Below are 21021 nucleotides of genomic sequence, written 5' to 3' on the forward strand. Positions count from 1 at the left end.
TTTTCATAGATTTTGCAGTACAGAATCCTTACTGGTCTCTTTAGCAGACAAGGTTTCTTCAGTGATAGAGAGGAGTGACATAGATCTAGCAGCAGCTTTTAATACACTGCAATGTGATTCATTAAGGGAATACCTACAGCAAATGTACAGGAGACATTGTCCTCTTGTTGGTTACATTCAAAAGCAAGTGTTCTGGAGACAGGAATGTAGGGCACCAGAGTTGGTGGTTTTCCCAGTTTAATATTTTTAGCTTTAAATCTTTCTATTGGTGATATTCAGAATAAAACAAGTGAAAGAAGATTCTCAAAAAAACATCAAATGGTATTACAAGTTTAAACTTCTAAACCAAAAGGGATATTACAGACCAGTAAGCCTAACTTCAGTGCTGGGCAAAACAGTGGAAACTAAAGAATAAAATTACAGAACACAGAAAAGCATGGTTTAATTGGACAGAGACAGCATGGATTCAGCCAGTACTGCTTCATTTCTTTGAATGTGTGAAGAAACATGTTGATAAAGGTGAGCCAGTTGATATAGTGTATCTAGATGTTCAAATGGCTCACCTTTAATCAACATGTTTTTCTGTGTGTTCTATAATTTTATTCTTTATAATAGTTTCCACTGTTTTGCCTGGCACTGAAGTGAGAAAATGAGTGTCATGGGATAGGAGGCAATGGTCAGTTGTGGATTAGGAATTGGTTATTGGACAGAAAACAGAAGGTTGGGTTAAATGGCCATTTCTCTCAATGGAGGAGGGTGAATAGTGGAGTGTCACAGGGATCAGTACTGAGAAAGGTGCTATTTAACATTTATAAACGATATGGAAATCAGAACGACTAGTGAGGTGATTAAATCTGCAGATGACACAAAACTATTCAAGATTGTTAAAACACATATAGACTGAAAAATTGCATGAAGACCTAAGGAATTTGAAAACTGGGTATCCAAATGGCAGATGAAATATAATGTGGACAAATTCAAAGTGATGCACATTGGGAAGAGTGATACGAACCATAGTTACCTGATACTAGGGTCCCCCTTGGGGGTCAGCACCCAAGAAAGAGATCTAGGTGTTGTTGCCCAGTGTGTGATGGTGGCCAAAAAAGTAAACAGGATGCTAGGAATTATTAGAAAAGGTATGGTAAATAAGACCAAGAATACTATAATGCCTCTGCATCGCTCCATGGTGCAACCTCAAGTACTGTGTTCAGTTCTGGCTGTCATATCTCAAAAAAGATATAGAGAATTAGAAAAGGTTAAAAAAAATTAACCAAAATGATAAAGGGATTGGAACTCCTCTCATATGAGGAAAAGCTAAAGAGGTGAGGGCTCTTCAGCTTGGAAAAAATACGGCTGAGGGGAGATATAATCATCAAGGTCTATAAAATCCTGAGTGGTGTAGAACGAGTAGAAGTGAATCGATTTTTTACTCTTTCAAAAAGTACAAAGAACCAGGGGTCACTCAAAGTTACATGGAAATACTTTTAAAACAAATAGAAGGAAATATTTTTCCACACAATGAATAGTTTCTGGAACTCATTGCTGAAGTATGTGGTAACAGCAGATAGCATATCCGGATTAAAAAAAAAAGGTTTGGACAAGTTCCTGGAGGAAAAGTCCATAGTCTACTATTGAGACAGACATGGGGATGATACTGCTTGCTGGGATTGGTAGCATAGAATGCTGCTACTATTTGGGTTTTTGCCAGTGGCTTGGCCACTGTTGGAAACTGGATACTGGGCTAGAATCACTATTTCCACTTACCATAGATTCCCCTCCCTCTCCTCTTGATCCCTATGCATACAACAAGTATGACTGCACACCCATCCTGTTAGAATATCAATGATATGCTTTGATGTCCCCATGCATACTTCCTACCCACCCCCCTCCTCCCACCCTATCAGACTGTCACAGTAATGCTTGAATGTTTTCACTTATATACACTGTCAGCTAGCACATTTGCTTATTTCCGATCTGACGAAGAAGGGCAACCTTCGAAAGCTAATCAAGAAATGTATTAAGTTATGTCCAATAAAAAAGGTATCATCTTATTTTCTTTTCCATGTTTTATTTTGTTTGATTTCTATTGATAACAAGTGTGACAAAATCTTTGTTCACTTTGCTCCTAGCTCACACTTACTTCACTACTTTGACCTTCTATGTCCTCCCCTTAGCTTATTTAAGGTTTCCAAGTAGATTTAGTATGGAGAACCACACCATGCTTTTGAAGAGTCCTCACTAAGGGGGAGGTTCAGCTATTTATCCATCAAAACATTCATGCAGCTTTTGAGTAGACGAGTTCATGTCACATAAGTAAAATCTCTCATCTCCTTTATTTGTTGCATGCAGTCCCTGAAACATGCTTCCAGACATAGCAAGTTCTTGAAAATCTTCACTTACCTTTAAAATTTTAACAACTACTTTTTCATTATTTGTAATGTTGATTGCTTCAAAGACTTCACTGTATTTTCCTCTTCCTAATTTCCGAACTAGCTGGTAATCATCCTGGTTCCTGAGAAATGAGGAAAGTGGAATCAGAAGCTCAAAGGAGTCTCCATGTCTCAGGCACATAGGTTGTGAAGCTGTTGAATAGGTTCCATTACAACACACTGCAACTCAAAGTTGCTAGTGGTTCCTTCTCCACAAATATAAATTACCCTGCAGAATGCTGTATAGACAAATATAACACCTAAAGGAATGCCTCAGGCAGGGGAGAATAGCCTGTGCATAGGAAAGAGAAGGGCAAGCCACTTAAATTATCATAAAAGGATGACTGCAGGATATTCCAGGGGAAAATTAAAAACCCAAACTTTTTTCTAAGCTGCAGATGAGGTGTGGAAATCTTTGTCTGCAGGTTTACGGTGTTTCTTCATACTGTGGATAGGGGATGAGAAAGGGAAAACAAGGGTATTACTTTTCTATGGGTTCTAGTTTAGATGAATTTTAGTCTGTTATATTTTGAAGTGTTTTTATAGAGCTGTATACTGCTTTGAACAGCTTTGGAAAGGTAAAATAAGTCCTTACCTGCTAATTTTCTTTCCTTTAGTATTAAAGGATCAGTCCAGACTAGTGGGTTATGCCCATCTAGCAGCAGATGGAGAAAGAGTATGGCAGATTTCTGCCTTAAAGGCTACTGTGCATCTGCTGTCAGCTGATTCGATATCCAAGCAGTAGACAAGAGGAAACATCATGGAATTCCTGCCTCCTTAATGCCGAAGGAACAACTTGAAGAAAACAGAAGCAAAAAATTTACCCCGAACAAAACAGAACTTGGTGCCTTTGAACTGCGAAAAATATAACTATCAACAGGTGCATACTGAGAAGGGCAGGTTCTGGACAGATTCTTTGGACTAAAGGAAAGAAAATTAGTAGGCAAGGACTAATTTTTACCTTCCATTATATCCCAAGGATCAGTCCAGACTAGTGGGATATAAAAAGCAGTCGGGTGGACCACAGAAACCCCTGCCAAAATAACTGACACCCCCGAAAGATGCCTCTGCAAGACCAAAAACATCCAAGCAATAATGTTTCAAAAAGAATGCCAAGGCCACCACATAGATGGCCAACAAATATCAATGGTAATGGTTTGAACTTCAGCAAATGAACTAGAAAGCCATAGCAGAATGTGCTTTAACATTCAGAGACACTCTTTCATCATAGGAGACAGGACGATGAGATGGTCTCTCTAAGCCAACAGGCAATAGTAGCTTTAGAGCCCCCCCCCCCCCCCACCACCTTTTGAACACTAGAAGTCAGTACAAAAAATGGTCTAAGCAAAAATCATTAGTGACCTCCAGATAACCCAGAAGGGCCTGACAAACATCCAGGAAGCACAAGGAGTCAAACTCCATGTCACAGCCTTCCCTGCAAAAGGATGGCAGAAAAATAGGTTCATCAATATAAAAGGGGAAACTACCTTGGGCAGAAAGGAAGGAACCATTCGGATGGTCACCCTAGCAGCAGAAAAGCAAAAAACGGGTCTCTACAGGATAATACCTGCAGCTTAGAGATGCGCCTGGCCGAAGACATGGCCACCAGGAACTCAGTCTTCAAAGTGAGGTCTTTCAGCGAGGCCTTGCGGATAGGCTCAAAAGAATATTTCTACAGAGCCTTCAGCACCAAATTTAGACTCCATTCTAGACAAATAGGCTTACGGGGTAGATCCAAGTGATTAACACCCTTGAGGAATCTAACCACATCTGGATAAGCAGTCAAGGAGGAATTTTTAAGACATCCCTGGAAACAAGAACGGTGACCTAAACTTTAAGCAAATTAAGAGCCAACCCCTTCTTAATGCCATCCTTTACAAATGCCAAAATCTGAGCCACAGATTAACAAAATGGCATGTTTGGTGCACCAATATTCAAAGGTTCTCCAAACCCTAGCATACGCTGCCAATGTTGACTACTTATGTGACTGTAGAAGGGTAGCAATCACTTCCTCTGAATAACCCTTCCTTCTCAATCTTGACCTTTCAAGGGCCAAGCTGTAAGATCAAAGGTGGAAGGATGCTCTATTGTTATGGGACTCTGAGAGTTAAGGCCCCTTTGAGATGGGAGCCCAAGCGAAGGAGCTATCTTATGCCAAACCAAGTCTGCATACTAAGGATTTCTGGGCCAATCTGGAGCCACCATGACTATCAGACCCAGGTGACGAGCAATACACTGAAGAACTAGACTCACCATTGGACACAGAGGCAACACATAGAGAAGATGTGGTTGGTCACCTCTGAAGCAGGGCATCCAGATCCTCAGACGTGCTGTCCCTGTAGTGGCTGTAGAAGCGGTGAACCTGAGTATAGCATTTGGTCGCCATGAGGTCCAGAATCAGAAATCCCCACCTCAAAGTTATAAGCTGCAACGCTTCCAACAAGAGTTTCCTCTCTCCTGGATCCAGAACATTCCTGCTGCGTAATCCGCCCGAGTATTCAACTCTCCTGTAATATTAGCTGCCAAAATGAGATGAACATGAGACTCCACCCACTGAAATGAGAGCGGCCTCCCTGGCCAAACAGATTTGCATACAGTGGAGGCAATCTCTCTCATGAATATCCATTGTGAGTATCCTGAAAACCTGACTGGCTGGGTGCCTCCAGGATCAGGTTTGGGAACAACTGTTGTAGTCAATGGAAACTGGGGACAAGCGGGAAAGCAGCAACAGGAATGTCCTCAGGTGCATCATGGCCTAAGGAAGAATTTCCAAGAAGGAAACCATGGACCTCAATACTTGCACATAATACCATGTGCATGGGAGCTGAAGACAAAAGAGGCCCCGTATCAGAGATCGAAGCTCGACTTGGCGCGATGAGGAAAGAAATATCTTCCCCTCCTTAGTGTTGAAGAGAACCCCCACATAATTCAGAGACTGAATAGGAGTGAGCTGGCTCTTGACCAGGTTGACTACCCAGCCTAGGGAGCAAAGATCTACCACTCTGGCAGAGACCTGAAGGCTTTCCTGATAAGAGGAGGCTCTGATTAACCAGTTGTCCAAGTAAGGATGTACTCAGAAAGGTCGCCATCACCACCACAAACTTGAGAAAGTCCATGGCACTGTGGAGAGACCGAAGGGCATTTCCTTGAACTAGTACTGAGCCCCAAGGACCGAAAACCAGAGAAAACGCTGTTGAGGCAGCCAAACAGGAATGTAGAAGTAAGCCTCCTTGAGATCTAAATATGTTAGAAATTTTCTGGGCTGAACAGAGCCTATGACATAAGAACATAAGAATAACCATAATGGGTCACAGCAATGGTCCATCAAGCCCAGTATCCTGTTTCCAACAGCAGCCAATCCAGGTCACAAGTACCTGGCAGAGTCTCCATCCTTAAATGCTGAACCACGAAAGCCAACACAGTGTGAAAGAACCTCCTTTATTGTGAGATAGAGCATTTATAAATTTTTTTAATAAGTAAAATATATAAATAAATGGAGTAAACTAAAGCAAGGACCGTAGGGAGTCCTGAACTGATTGAACCTTTTTGGGGGTCTTGCACAGGCACTCCAAGAAAAATAATCTCTGTTAGTAGGTGGAGAAACTTCAGCTTGTATCCTTCATGATCTCTAAGATCCACTGGTCTGATGTGATCTTGGTACGCTCCTCGTAAAAAGCCGTAAGATGATCTCTGATGACCTGCACAGAGAAGCAAGCCGAGACCCCATCATTGTGAAGAGCGGGAGGCATTAGAAGTTTTGGGGTTCGCAGAGGAAGCCCTTTTGTCACCACAAAAGAAAGACTGTCACTGCTGAAAACAGGGCCTTTGAAAGGAGGAGGAACTAGACTTCCCTGGCCTGCCAAAAACAGAAGTGAGACTAAGACGACTTTAGACCAGTCCTCAGCCAAATGCAGAATCTTAGAATCGCCCAGATTTTTAACCAATTTCTCCAAGTCCTCTCCAAACAATTTACCATGAGAGGGAAGCTTTGCTAACCTGTCCTTGAATTGTGAATCAGATGTCCAGTGTCTAAGTCACAACCACTGTCTCGCCGAAACAGCCAAAGCCATTTGCTTAGCCGATGCCCTGAGCAGGTCACACAATAAATCCGCTAGATATGAAAACCCTGATTTTAGGGAAGGGAGGAACACAGCTGCACAAAGGAAAGACATACTCTAACTGTATAAGAACCACAAATTGAAGCTTGTAGACAGAGGCCAGCGACTTCAAGGAAGACTAACTTGCAACTGTGAACACCCCTGACAGCTGTAAGCCCTTCTACTGGAATGGTAGTCTTTTTCGTGACCGCTGAGATCAGGGCATCCACCCTAGGCAATTTAAACCTATCTACTTCATCAGGGAGGATAGGATAGAGCCTAGATGTAGCCCGTGCCATTTTTAGACTTGGCACATCCCACTGAACCAAATGAGCTCCTGTATTTTTGTGCCCAACATAATAGTATTAGAAGATGGAGGCGCCTGAGCTGCAGGAGAGGAAACGTTAGAATTTCCAGAGCTTCAGTAATAAAAGTCGTAAGGTCCTCCCTGTGAAGCAGTCTAGTATTGGATCACCCCCCCCCCCCTACCAGCTCCACAGAAGAAATGACCAGAGGCCATGGACACAGCAATGTCCAAATCCTGACCAGAAGCTACAGACAGCTCTCGTCCCCTCACATGATCCAGTCATCTTCTTTTAGAAGAGACGTCCTCTGAGGGGAGTCGAGGGAAAGCCGAATCACAAGGAGGTTGTGACCTCTTCAATAAGTAAGCCTGATGGAGGAACAAGGAACTCCAGCGACAATGGGGTTCCCTCAGTCCCATGTACCATACTTAGGGCTCCTTTTACAAAGCTGTGCTAGCAATTCCAGTGCACCAAATGCAACAAAGCCCATAAGAATTGAATGGGTTTTGTCGCATTTGCTGTGCTGGAAATCATTAGCACAGTTTTGTAAAAGGAGCCCTTAAAGATTGGGAGATGACAGGAGGAGCAGAACTGCGCTGACAAGAGATCAAAGGAGCACCAGGAAAAATCACCTGAATGAGTACAGAGAGATGCAACGCAATCCCCAAAATGGCTGCTGCCATGCGGTCAGGCCCAATGAGAGTAAAGCCTGCCAAAATTTGCTGTAGTAGCCGTCCTCCAGTCTATACACTGGGGCCCAGCAAGGCATCTGCAGCCACTAAATCCTGTCCCTCACATCCTCTTGAGCACATAGCTCACTTTCCTGATGCTGTTCAGCGGCCGCCACCATGTCAAAACCTGCCGATACTCATTCACCTGACCTGCTGAAGAGGCAGATTCCACAGGTGGCGGCACCAAGTGACTAAATTGCTCCACAACACTTCCTCTCCCTCTTCCCCCAAATAAGCTGCCAGAGGCAAGAGCCTTTCCTCCCCCCCCCTCCCCCCACCAACAAAATATAGAGGCAGGAGAATGCAGGAGCTGGGAGGGACCTAGCAACACCAGGTATGCACCCAAGCTGCTTAGCAATAGAGCTTCTCAACTAGAGAGTTGCATGGGGACTAAAACCTAACCTGTTCCCACCCGTCCCTGCTGGAATCGATTCAGTCCCCACCCATCCCTGTTGGAATCTTACTTACCTGTCCCCAAAAGAATTTAATGGTACCTAAAATAAATTCTGGTCAGCTCTCTGTCTCACTCTCTGGATTTGAGTCACAGCACTGCAGGCAAGGAAGGAATGGAAGTTCAAACTTGGAACAATCTGATTCACTAGCACTGTGTGCTGAAAGGTTGCCATATGCACGTACCAGGTCAGCTGATCTCTGATGTTCGTGCCTGTGTCAGAGCTGAGGCCAGCACATCAGCCCAAGAGCAGAGAGGATTAATGGAAGACTTCCCACATCTGCGCTGTTAAAGCAAAGAGGCGGCAGAACCACTTATACTTGGTGGGTTGAGACGCTTGCGCAGGTGCAGCTTACACTTCCACATGAACCCTGCAGAACTGCTTCCATCCCCACGGGAACCCCGCAGAAGTGCTTCTGTCCCTATGGGAACCCTGCAGCCCAGGAGGGGAATCCCATAGATTCCGCAGGAATCCCACAAAACCCCAATTCCCATGCAGGTCTCTATTCTCGACCCCCAGCTGAACTGGCCCAAATTCAGTAGACCAGGAATAAGACACCAGTCTCAGTAAGAGCAGCATAGGATAAGCCTCTACCAGACTGCTGGAGATGACAGAATACGTTTGAGAGCAGATGCACAGTAGCCTTTCAAGGCAGAAATCTGCCATACTCTCTATCTTCACCTGCTGGTAAGATAGGCATAGTCCACTAGTCTGGACTGATCCTTAGCACATAATGGGAATTCAGAATATAACTTTTAAAATAAGCATAGTCAAGGTGTATATTTTTTAGGGCTAAACCAGGACAAGCTTACCACTTGTTCCTTTTAAAGAAAGGCTGGCACTATTAGATAAACCAATAATGAGAAGGTAATCATAACATGGTACAGAAGTGCCACCCCTGCAAGCCTACCCACCCAGGGAACATTATAAAGCTCAAACAAGTCTTACCCCCATTCTACAACATGCGACTCATAGTCCCAGTATTCGCGGGGTCTGTGCGTGTTCACATCCGTGTAAACCCTGGCCCTGCTTGGCACTGGTGCTGACATGGCAGAGAGCTTGGCAGCCTGTGGAGATACAGCTACTGCTGGAGAGAGGACAACTTGGAAGGAGGCTGCAGCAGATTCACCAACTGTCACTAAAGAAACAGCAAAGAGGTAATGAATTGGCAAGGGCTCAGACAATCCAGAATGATGCAGCACAAACCATTAACGCCCAGTTAAAGAGCAGAGAATGCAACTGTCTCCACACAGGGCACAAAAAAACAAAACAAAAACCACACACTCCTCTCTCTCTCTCTCCTCTGTGGAAGTGCAAGGGAAGGACAAATGTAAGTCCAGCCTAAGTTTAATGCATATTCCTCTGATCAAAAACTTGAGGGCAAATACCCGTATTGAGGAAATGATGCAATCAGCATGTAAGGGGAGGCAAAAGAGATACAAGCAAAGAGACCCAGTGTAGAAGCCAACAAGCAATGCTAATAAGGCAGGAGTGGGCAACCTCAGTCCTCAAGGGCTGCAGACCAGTCAGGTTTTCATTATTTCTTCAATGAATATACATGAGATCTATTTGCATACAACGGAGGCAATGCATGCAAATAGATCCCATGCATATTCATTGGAGAAATCCTGAAAACCCGATTGGACTGCAACCCTCAAGGACCGATGCTATGCTGCCCACCCCTGCGATAGGGAGTGCAAGGCTACAAGTAATCCTAGTAAACATAAAAGTGTAATATCTCCAGATATGAAAATCCAAAAAATAAAGAGATTCGGAACTGGAGAAAAGGGGGGGGGGGGAGAAGATTTTTATCCAAATGTTTCTTTGGGATTCTTGCATGAAGCAGTGAAATTTGTTCCTACCTGATCATGTCCTTTCAGTGAAATCACTACCACTATGAAGGATTGATGCAGTCCTGATATACTCCAGTATGCTACAAAAAACACCCGATAGCATATATACACGCAAACAGTTTCTCCTGGCTCAGGGACAAATCCATAGTATCTCCCTGCCAGAACCGATATCAGCAAAAGCTTTGGTCTACAGGAGAATCACCAAAAATCTATATATCTACAAATGAAATAAATGCATGAAATCCTTGCAAGTGAACTGACAACAGGAGGGACCTGGACTGGTCTAGCATGAGCCAAGGAAAGGAAACTATCAACAAATTTCACCTTCCTTATCCTCCTGCTAAACCAGTCCAGACTAGAGAGGTATACTCAAGCTTTAGTGTCCCAGGAGGGAAGCTAATGTCTCTAGAGAACCCCTCACCTAAAAGGACCTGTCATCCTTTGCTTGCACATCCAACCTGTCGGGAGGGCAAAGTTGCCACCCTGCAGATTTCAGCTGGGGATACAGCCTGGGCCCAGGGCATCGCCTGAACCCTTGAGTGTGTCTTCAATGCTGCAAGCACCTCCCCCTCACGCAATAAACATGCTAAACTAATCATTCCTTTAATTCAATGGGCCAACGATGGACTTGGAGGCCACCTGCCCCCACCTAAGCTCTCCATGTAGCACAAAAAGTGATCAAGAGCCTAAAATGGATTCTTCACCTCTTAAATAGTGCAACACTGAACATCCAGTGCATGGAAGATCTGAAAGCAGTCAGGCTCTTTTCTGGAAAATGCCAGAAGACATACCTGATATCACGAATGGTGAAACCTCCTTCAGCAAGAATGGTACCATTCTAAGAGTGACTGAGTTCACCCCAAAGGGAAGATAAGGCTCTATGGAAGATAAAGCCTGCAATTCAGATATATTTTATTTATTTTATTTTTGTTACATTTGTACCCCGCACTTTCCCACTCATGGCAGGCTCTATGCGGCGGGCAATGGAGGTTTAAATGACTTGCCCAGAGTCACAAGGAGCTGCCTGTGCCGGGAATCGAACTCAGTTCCTCAGTTCCCCAGGACCAAAGCCCACCACCCTAACCACTAGGCCACTCCCTTCACTCCTCTCCTCCACTCCTAACAGAGCAAATTGTCACTAGGAACACTGTCTTCAGTATCAAGTCCTTAAGGGATGCCCGCCAGAGGAACTCAAACAGAGGTCCTGATAACAGCAAGACCACTGCAAGGTTTCATGAAGAAATCTAAAAGACAGATGCAAGTTTTTAACTCTCTTCAGGAACTGAACCACATCTGTGTGCATCACCAGTGAGGGAACCTGCACATGGCCACACCACTACACTAGGGCCACTACCTGCGCCTTCGAGGGAGCTGAGAGAGTGCCCTTGCTCCAATCCCTCTTGCAAGCCAGCCAAACTAGTACAAAAATCCACTTGCCAGGCTTCAAAAATTCTCCAGACCTTAGCATATGGCAAGGAAGTAAAGGCACTATAGACCTTCAGAAGCATAGACACTACTGCTGAGGAATAGTCCCTCTTTCATGTTAATTTATACCTTTCAAGGTCCAGGCCTTGAACTAAAAGGGATCCAGATCCTCAATGTACAGCCCCCTAATTTAAAATTCTGGGCCTCCTGCAAAACCAGAGGGGTTCTTCCATCAAGAGGTTCATGAGATGTGTACCAGTCCAGTGTTATCAAGATCACTAAAGAAGGGATGAGACAGGATCTAGACGTACCACTTGCCCTATGAGCCAAAGAGGAAACAAACAGCGCCTGTTTTCTCAGACAACCTTGCTTTCATCTTCAAATAAAGAACTCTGGAGCTCTGGTGTTTCACTAAAATGCCACCAGATCCAATACCAGTGGACCCAACGATCCATTAGAAACTGAAATGCCCAATCCCCCAACTCCCATTAGCCAGGGTCTATGGTGCTGGGGATAAGAAAGTCTGACTGCACATTCTGGGTTCCCACAATGTGTGCAGCTGAAATTACTACCAGATGCCCCTCTGACCAAACGGAGGAGCAATTTTTACAACACTGTTGCACTTCTGGTGCCCCCTTGCCTGTTTATGTAGACTACTATGGTTACACTGTGACACCACTCGCACTGCTGTTCCCTCCAACAGAGAACGAAAGGTCAGAAGCACTAGGTGAACTGCGCAGGCTTCCAACCTGTTGATTGTCCAAGTTGCCTCCTCCTGCATCCCAGACACTTGAGCCACATGGCCCCAACAATGAAGGCACCAACTTAGAAGATTGGCATCCATTTTGTACACCACCCAGGAAGTGATCCTCTTAAGCCCCCCCCCCCCCCCCCTGTATGAACAGGATCTGTCATCCATTCCAGTGACCTCTGTGCCTCTGCTTACACTGGAAACTGAGCCTTGAATACTGAAGATGCATGTACACTCCTGCCCATAGAACCAACTCAGGATCAACACCATGGATCCTAGTATCTGCAGGTAATCCCAGGCTCTTGGTGCAGACTGTGCCACAAAGGCCCACAGCTGAGACAGTAGACTCTCCACTCGGTTTCTGGTAAAGAAAATTTTGCCCACCTTGTTATTGAACTGTGCTTTCAGATACTCCAGAATTTGAGAGGGCTGGAGATCTCTCTTGGTATAACTGATCACCCAGTCTAATTGCTCCAAGAGCCAGACCACCCTGGAAGTTGCCTTCCTAGCCTTGCCCTCTGAATCTGCTCAGATCAGGCAGTCATCCAGGTATAAGTGTGCGTTGATTACCTCTCTGTGGAGAATGCTTCTACCATCAACAGGACCTCAGAGAAACTTGTAGGAGTTGTGGCCAGCCCAAAAGGTTACTGCTTAGAATTGGAAGTACTCGTTCAGAACACACACAAAAAAAAAAAATCAGAAAATCTTCTGGCTGACTGGAAAGTGCAGATAAGCCTCTACCACGCTGTACAGAAAATTTAATTTTTCATCTTTGACAATTTAAAGATATTCGATCAACTCTCAGTATTCAAAGTTTTAGAAGCATTTCACAGGCAGTTTTTACCTTATTTAGAACTACTGCAATTCTTATACAGGGGAGTTACTGTAAAGCTATTGACCAGGTTACAATTGCTTCAAAATACGGCAGCTAGATCAATTTTTAGACTGAATAAATTTGAGAGTCCCCTCTTCCCAAAAAGTTGCACTGGCTCCCAGTTTCCTCCCGTGTAAATTTTAAGATCACTTGCATAGTTTTTAAATCACTTGCAGGTCTTATTTGGTTAGTCTAATAGGGTACTGCCTTTTATTATCTAGTGGTAGAGCTTCTCGATTTGTCAACTCCTATATTCCGAGTTTTAAATGAGTGAAATTAAAGAGGTACTTACATTCTGCTTTTAAATATCTTGTTGGCAAGGTCTGGAATAAGATACCAAGTTGTATTAGATTTGTGGATTTTCAATTTTTGTTTAGAAAAAAAATCTGAAGAGTTTTTGTTCTCAGATATTAGATACTGCTCGATTTATGAAGTGTTTTAAGATTATATATGTTATGTTTAGCTGTAAAGTCTATACTATGTAATTCCATCCAACTGGGATGTTTTTCTTTTCTATAAACCGCACTGAATCCATATGGAGATACTGTGGTAAATAAAAGATGTATAGTATAGCATTGCATAACATAGTATAGTACAACTGTAATGACTGAATGCAGTCTCCATGTGGGGTTTGAGGTCCAAAATCAAGGAAAATAAACCTCCTTTTTTTTTTGGTAGTAATGGCCCCTGCCTCGCTTTTCTGTAGAAACATAAGTACTTAAGTATTGCCATACTGGGACAGACCAAAGGTCCATCAAGCCCAGCATCCTGTTTCCAACAGTGGCCAATCCAAGAGAACGATTAGGAAATTTTTTAATCAAAATGTGTTCAGATGGATAGTCCAGTCAGTGCTTTTAGCCCAATTTGACTATTGTAATGTAGTATATGTAGGGTGCTCAAAATTATTTTTTATAAAGCTACAACAAGATCAGAATGCTGCTGTTCTTATGATATATAAAGCTTATAAATGCAAATCAATTTCTTCTTATTATCCTTCATTGGCTTCCGATTGAGGCAAGAGTGCAATTTAAATTATGAACTCTAGTTTTTAAATTTATCATAGGGAATTACCAGCCATAATGGCAGGTTTTTTCCATCTTTATATAGTAACAAACTTTAACCAGTGCCATGGTCCTAGCCGACGGAGATGTACCAATGTCTTGGCCACCACTTTCTGCATAGAGGTGTTAGGGAAAGTCCTGCAAATTTCAATGCATACCCCTGCTGAACCACACTGAGAATATAGTGGTCCTAAATAACTTGGGCCCATTCAGAGGAAGAATATAACATAAGAGTTGCTATATTGGAAAAGACTGAAGGTCTATCAAAGCCAAGTATTCTACTTCCAACAGTGGCCAATCCAGGTCACAAGTGCCTGGCGAGATCCCAGAACAGGAAAACAGATTTTATGATGCTTATCCTAGAAATAAGCAGTGGATTTTCCCATCCACCTTAATGGCAGATTATGGACTTTCTTTTATGAAATTATCCAAACCATTTTTAAACCCTGCTGTTAATGAAATAACCTAGTCATTAGAGCAGCGAGCTGAGAGCCAGGGCAGCTACGGTTCAGTTCCCACTACTGCTGCTCCTTGTGATCTTAGACAAGTCACAGCCTTCTGTTTCCCCAAACTTAGATTGTAAGCCCTATAGGGACAAGGAAACACCGACTGTACCTGAAAATAACACACAGTAAGTTACTACTGAAGAGATGTAAACTAAATCAGAGATAAGTTACCTTTACATAGAGGAGTCTTACCTCCAGGCTGGCAGCCTCTGTGCTGCTTTAGAGGTCTCCTAAAAGGAGAGCATGACCCTGGTGAACTAGGAAGTACTCCTGTAGCCAGAATCTGCCCATCAGGGGGGGATGCAATAGCCTATTACACCAAGGATGTCTCTAAGAACTTCTGCCCAGACAGGAAGGGTTAGAATAGCTGTTATAGTTGGTGACTTCATAATTAGGCATGTAGATAGTCTGTCTGTCCTATTTAGATTGTAAGCTCTTTGAGCAGGGACTGTCTTTATGTGTATGGTGTACAGCGCTGCGTACGCCTTGCAGCACTATAGAAGTGTTAAGTAGTAGTAGTAGTAGATAGCTGATGGACACCTGCCTGGTGCAAAGGTGGTGGAACTCATACATCACCTAGATAGGATTTTAGATAGTGCTGGGGAGCAGCCGGCTGTCTTGGTATATGTGGGTACCAATGACATAGGAAAATGTGGGCGGTAGGTTCAGGAAGCTAAAACTTTAAGCTCTTAGGTAGAAAGCTCAAATCCAGATCCACCAGGGTAGCATTTTCCGAAATGCTACCCGTTCCACCCGTAGACTCAAGAGGAAGGCAGAGCTCTAAAGTCTCAATGAATGGTTGAGACAAGGGTGCAGGGATGAGGGATTTAGATTTGTTAGGAACTGGCCAACATTCTGGAAAGGGGAAAGCCTGTTCTGAAAGGATAACTCCAGCTTAACTGGGATGAAACCAGGCTGCTGGCGCTAACTTTTATAAAGGAGATGAGAGCAGCTTTTGAACTAAAATGGGGGAAAGCAGACAGTCACCCAGGAACACATGGTTCGGTGTGGTATATCATTGAAGGATACTATTAAAACAGTATGATTAGGGAATCCCAATACAGAGTTTTCAACAATGGTGAAAGCAAAGCCAGGAATATTTAAGGACAGAGCACAGTAAAGGATGCACATTATCCTCCACAACTTCTAAGCAGCTTGTTGATGCAAGGAAAAACAAAACAAGTGTGCAAATACAAATGCTAGAAGCCAAAAAAAAAAAAATAAGATGGGAGAGTTAGGAGTATTCAGCCACATTGAGCCTGCAAATAGGTGGGAAATTGTGGGATACAAATGCAACAAATAAATAAATAGCACTAAATGATGAGGTAGATATAACAGGCATCTCAGACTGGGTGGAAGGAGGCCAAATCTATAGGACATTTAACAGGGTACAAATTATATCATAATAATAGAGCAGATCAAATTGGAGGAGAGTTGAACTATATGTTAAAAGAGGGAATTAAATCAAACCAAATAAACATTCTATATGACACATATAGCAGTGTGGAATCATAATGAACAGAAATTCCATGTGTGAAGGGAAGGAAAATTCTTGTAAGGCCGTACTACCATCCACCAGGACAGAACGGACAGACAGATGAAGAAATGTTTCAAGAACTTAGGAAACCTGGCAAAAATTGACCAACAGCTTTCAATTACTGAAAAAAATTCCAGGAAAAAATGAAGATCAAGGGTATATCACAAAAAAACAAGAAATCACACTAAAAAAAAATTGCAGTGGTTTTTGTTCAACTTATATAAAAAGGAAGAAAAAGGATCTCAGCAACCTTGCACAGACATTGCATTTTAAATGTATACAGTCTATGCTGCAAATGGTTCTAGTATCAATCACTGATACTCAAAAAAAAACTCCTCATATTTTATATTTTTAAATTTCTTTACCCACCATTTTAACAAATTCCATCTTTATCTTTTACTCCATAATATCATTAACTTACTGAACGACCTCAACAGCAGTTCTATGATAAAATGAGGAAAATGGCTAAACAGAAGCTAAAAGGATCAGCTGCAAAGGTTAGGACTTTAAATCAGACATAGACATTGTTTAAAAATAAAATACCAACTTGGAAGCCCAGACCAGATGCATTCCACATATTTACAAATATGTAAAAAAGAGAAAATGACAGCCAACATGGTTAAAATGTGAAGTGAAAGAGGCTATTGGAGCCAAAAAAAACATCCTTCAAGGAATGGAAAAAGAACCTAAATGAATAAAATAAGCAACAAACGCAGGTGAGTAAGATGCAAAGCATTGATAAAGAAAGCTAAAAGAATATGAAGATAAACTTGCTGCAGAGGCAAAACCTAAGAGTAACAACTTTTTCAGGTACATAAGAAGCAGAAAGCCTGTGAGAGGATCCTTGGGACCATTAGAGCATGAAGGAGTAAAAGGGGTACTCAGACAGGACAAGGCCATAGCAGAAAGACAATGAATTTTTTGCTTCTCTCTTTACGGAAGATGATATAAGATCTACCTGTATCGGAAATGGTTTTCAAAGTTGATGATACGGAGAAACTGAAAAATCTCGATGAACCTGGAAGATGTACTGAGCCAAATAAACAAATTAAAAAATAGTAAATCACCTGGACCAGACGGCATGCATCCAAGGGTACTAAAAGAACTCAAACATGAAACTGCTAAACTGCCCATCTGCTGTTAGTAATCTATAATTAAGTAGAGCTGGAAAAACTGAGGAAAATCATAAGAGATCTACAACCTATATCCAGAAGGATGAATTACTGAAAGAGATATTCCCATCCCCACCAGTACTGGCCTTCCGACAGCCACCCAACTTAAAACACAAGCTAATCAGAAGTAAACTTCCATCACAGACTGAATAGGAACAGAAGGGCATACTTCCCTGTAATTTATCCAGTTGCAAACTATGCCAAAATATTTCACAGGACCCCAAAGTCATCCACAAAGGAAAGATATTCAACATAAAGGGATCTTTCACTTGCTCATCTTCTAATGTGGTATATATCATCCAGTGTAAAAAATGTAACGAAGGATGCTATATTGGAGAAACAGGCCAGATGCTTAAGACAAGATTCAATTTACATAGACATCACATGAACAATACTGGTGCCAGTAGGGTTCCCACCCCTGTTGGTCAGCATTTTACAAGACCAGGACACTGTACCAGTGACTTCACAGTGAGAATCCTGAAAGGTAACTTTAAAACCATACAAGAACGTAAGACCTTTAGTCAGAATGATTGAATATTTTAACACCCAACAGAAAGGACTTAACAAGGATCTGGGGTTCCTAGCCCATTATAAACCATAAAGCTATATGTCTCTGTTGATCACCCCACCCTTCACCTATCCACACCCATCCTGTTAGAATATCAATGATATGCTTTGATGTCCCCATGCATACCTCCTACCCACCCCCATCCTCCCACCCTGTCAGACTTTCATAGTAATGCTTGAATGTTTTCACTTATATACACTGTCAGCTAGCACATTTGCTTATTTCTGATCTGACGAAGAAGGGCAACCTTCGAAAGCTAATCAAGAAATGTATTAAGATATGTCCAATAAAAAAGGTATCATCTTATTTTCTTTTCCGTGTTTTATTTTGTTTGATTTCTATTGATAATCTATAATTAAAATCATCTGTAGTACCTAAAGATTGGAAGGTGGCCAAAGTAACACCGATTTTAAAACTAGTTCCAGGGGTGATCCAGGAAATTACAGACCAGTAAGCCTGATGTCAGTGCCAGGCCAAATACTGGAAACTATTATAAAGAATAAAAATACAAAACAGATAAAAATGATTTAATGGGACAGCACCAGCATGGATTCAACCAAGGAAAGTCTTGCCTCACCAATTTGCTTAATATCTTTGAAGGCATAATAAACATGTCAATAAAGGTGAGTTGGTTGATGTAGTTCATTTAGATTTTCAGAAAGCTTTTGACAGTGTCTCATAAGAGACTCCTAAGAAAATTAAAAAGTCAAGGGATAGGAGGCGATGTCCTTCTGTGGATTAGGAATTGGTCATTGGGCAGAAAACTGAGGATAGGGTTAAATGGCCATTTTTCTCACTGAAGGAGAGTGAATAGTGGATTACATAAAAACATGCCATACTGGGTCAGACCAACCTATTTCCAACAGTGGCCAAGCCATGTCACAAGTACCTAGCATAAACCCAAATCGTGGCAACACTCCAAGCTACTATTCCCAGGGCAAGCATTTGCTTCCTCATGTTTGTCTCAATAGCAGACTATGGGCTTTTCCTCCAGGAATTTGTCTAAGCCTTTTTAAAACCCAGATACGCTAACCACAGTTACTACATCCTCCGGCAAAGAGTTCCAGAGCTTAACTATTTATTAAGTGAAAAAATATTTTCTCCTATTTTTTTTAAGTAATTCCATGTAATTTCCTTGAGTGTCCCCTAATCTTTATACTTTTGAAAAGAGTAAAAAACAGATTTACTTCTACTGGTTCTACACCACTCACGATTTTGTAAACCTCACTCATATCTCCCTCATCCGTCTCTTTTCCAAGCTTAAGAGCCCTAACCTCTTTAGACTTTCCTCATACGAGAGGAGTTCCATCCCCTTTATCATTTTGGTCGCTCTTCTTTGAACCTTTTCTAATTCCACTATTTATTTTTTGAGATACGGCGACCAGAACTGAACGCAATACTCAAGATGAGGTTGCACCATGCAGCAATATGGTAAAATTATGTCTTACCTGATTTTTTTTCTTTTAAATAACGCAGCAGATGAATCCAGGAATTAATGGCTTAAGTCCGCCTACCAGCAGGTGGAGATAGAGATAAACAAACTAAAGGCAGTGATGCCAGACGGCCAGCTCCTTCCTCAGTTAGTATGTTATTCGTAAGCATTTGCCAAGGCCAAAATTTTAAACCAATAACAACCAGAAACCATCCTCACTATGAAAAACAGAGAACCAAATACGAACTTCGAAATAACTGCAACTTGATCCAGAAATCTGAATCCTTTCCATGTTCCTATATCTGTCTGAACTCTGTAAAGGAGAACCCGGAAGGAAAAAATAGCCACACTGCGCGGAAAATGAAAAAACCATCGGCTGGACTAGGGAGGGATCCTGGATTCATCTGCTGCATTATCAGGTAAGACATAATTTTACCTTCCTTGTCACTTGCAGCAGATGAATCCAGAAACTAGTGGGATGTACCAAAGCATTCCTTAAGTAGGGTGGGAAGCCGACGCTCCCCGCGCCAACACTCCCACCCCAAAATTCGCATCCTCCCGAGCAGACACATCTAGCCTGTAATGCTTCACAAAAGTATGACAGGACACCCAAGTAGCCACCCGACAAATCTCTTCCAGAGATAAGGCCAACACCTTCGCCCAAGAAGCCGCCTGGGCCCGAGTAGAATGCGCCATCAGGGCCACTGGAGACGCCCGCCCTTGTAGCAGATACGCCGCTCCAATGGCTTCCCTAATCCAGCAAGCAATGACAGCCTTAAAAGATGCCTCACCTCTTTTTGATCCCAACAAGAGCACAAAGAGATGATCCAAGTGTCGAAACTCGTTAGAGATCTGCAAGCACGCAAAGCACACCATGCCAAGAAAACTTTCCACACTTGCGTATACGCTGCTGAAGTAGACTGCTTCCATGCCCCCAAAAGAGTGTCAATGACTGGTCCTGAAAATCCCTTCTTCCTCAACTGCCGCCTCTCAATAGCCAGGCCGTAAGACCAAAGCGGAAAGGATTTTCCATCTGAACTGGCCCTTGATGCAGCAGATCGGGAGTCACCGGAAGTCGCAATGGTGGCTCAGAGTGCTCGAACAAGATCCGCATACCATGGCCATCGGGGCCAGTCTGGGGCCACTAGAACGACCGGCCCCCGATGCGCCCTATGCGGCAAAGAACTCTCCCTATCAGAGGCCACGGAGGAAAAACATACAGTAGCTGCTGTTCCCGCCATGGCTAGAGAAGAGCATCCAATCCTGCGGATCCTGGCTGCCATTTGCGGCTGAAGAACTGGGGAACTTTGGCATTGCAAGTCATGGCCATGAGATCCATTACTGGTCTTCCCCAACGTTGACAGATTACTACTACTACTATTTAGCATTTCTATAGCGCTACAATGCGTACGCAGCGCTGCACAAACATATCAGCTGAAAAGCTGAGCCCGACAGCGTCCATTCCGTTGCGTCCAAAAGAGTCCGGCTGAGAAAAACATTGTCTTGACCCCGCAATGTGCGCTGCCACCCATACTAGAAGACGAGACGCTTCCATTGCCAAGGGAAGACTGCGAGTGCTCCCCTGCTGATTGATGTAGGCCACCTTCGTGGTGTTGTCCGAGAATACACGAACCGCCTGCCCCTGCAGAAGGTCCTGAAAACTCCGCAGCGCATTCACGACTGCTCGCAACTCCAGACGATTTATCAGCCAAGTCGCTTCAAGAGGGGTCCACAATCCCTGGGCTACTCAATGAAGACAATGGGCTCCCCAGCACGCAAGGCTGGCATCCATCATGACTACCACCCAATTGGGAGACGCCAGAGAAAC

At 43.1% G+C, this 21021-nt stretch overlaps 1 protein-coding gene across 1 annotated transcript in view; it reads right to left on the reverse strand.

Moving 5' to 3' along the window:
* CSNK2A1 (casein kinase 2 alpha 1) overlaps positions 1 to 21021 on the reverse strand; it is a 235371-nt gene that overhangs the window by 165028 nt on the left and 49322 nt on the right. Inside the window, 2 exon segments of the mRNA XM_030211651.1 lie at positions 2401 to 2512; positions 8963 to 9152. Of these exon segments, the coding sequence (XP_030067511.1) occupies positions 2401 to 2512; positions 8963 to 9063 (213 nt within the window). The 5' untranslated portion in view covers positions 9064 to 9152.

The sequence above is a fragment of the Microcaecilia unicolor genome, chromosome 8, assembly GCF_901765095.1.
Source record: "Microcaecilia unicolor chromosome 8, aMicUni1.1, whole genome shotgun sequence".
Lineage (NCBI taxonomy): Eukaryota > Metazoa > Chordata > Amphibia > Gymnophiona > Siphonopidae > Microcaecilia > Microcaecilia unicolor.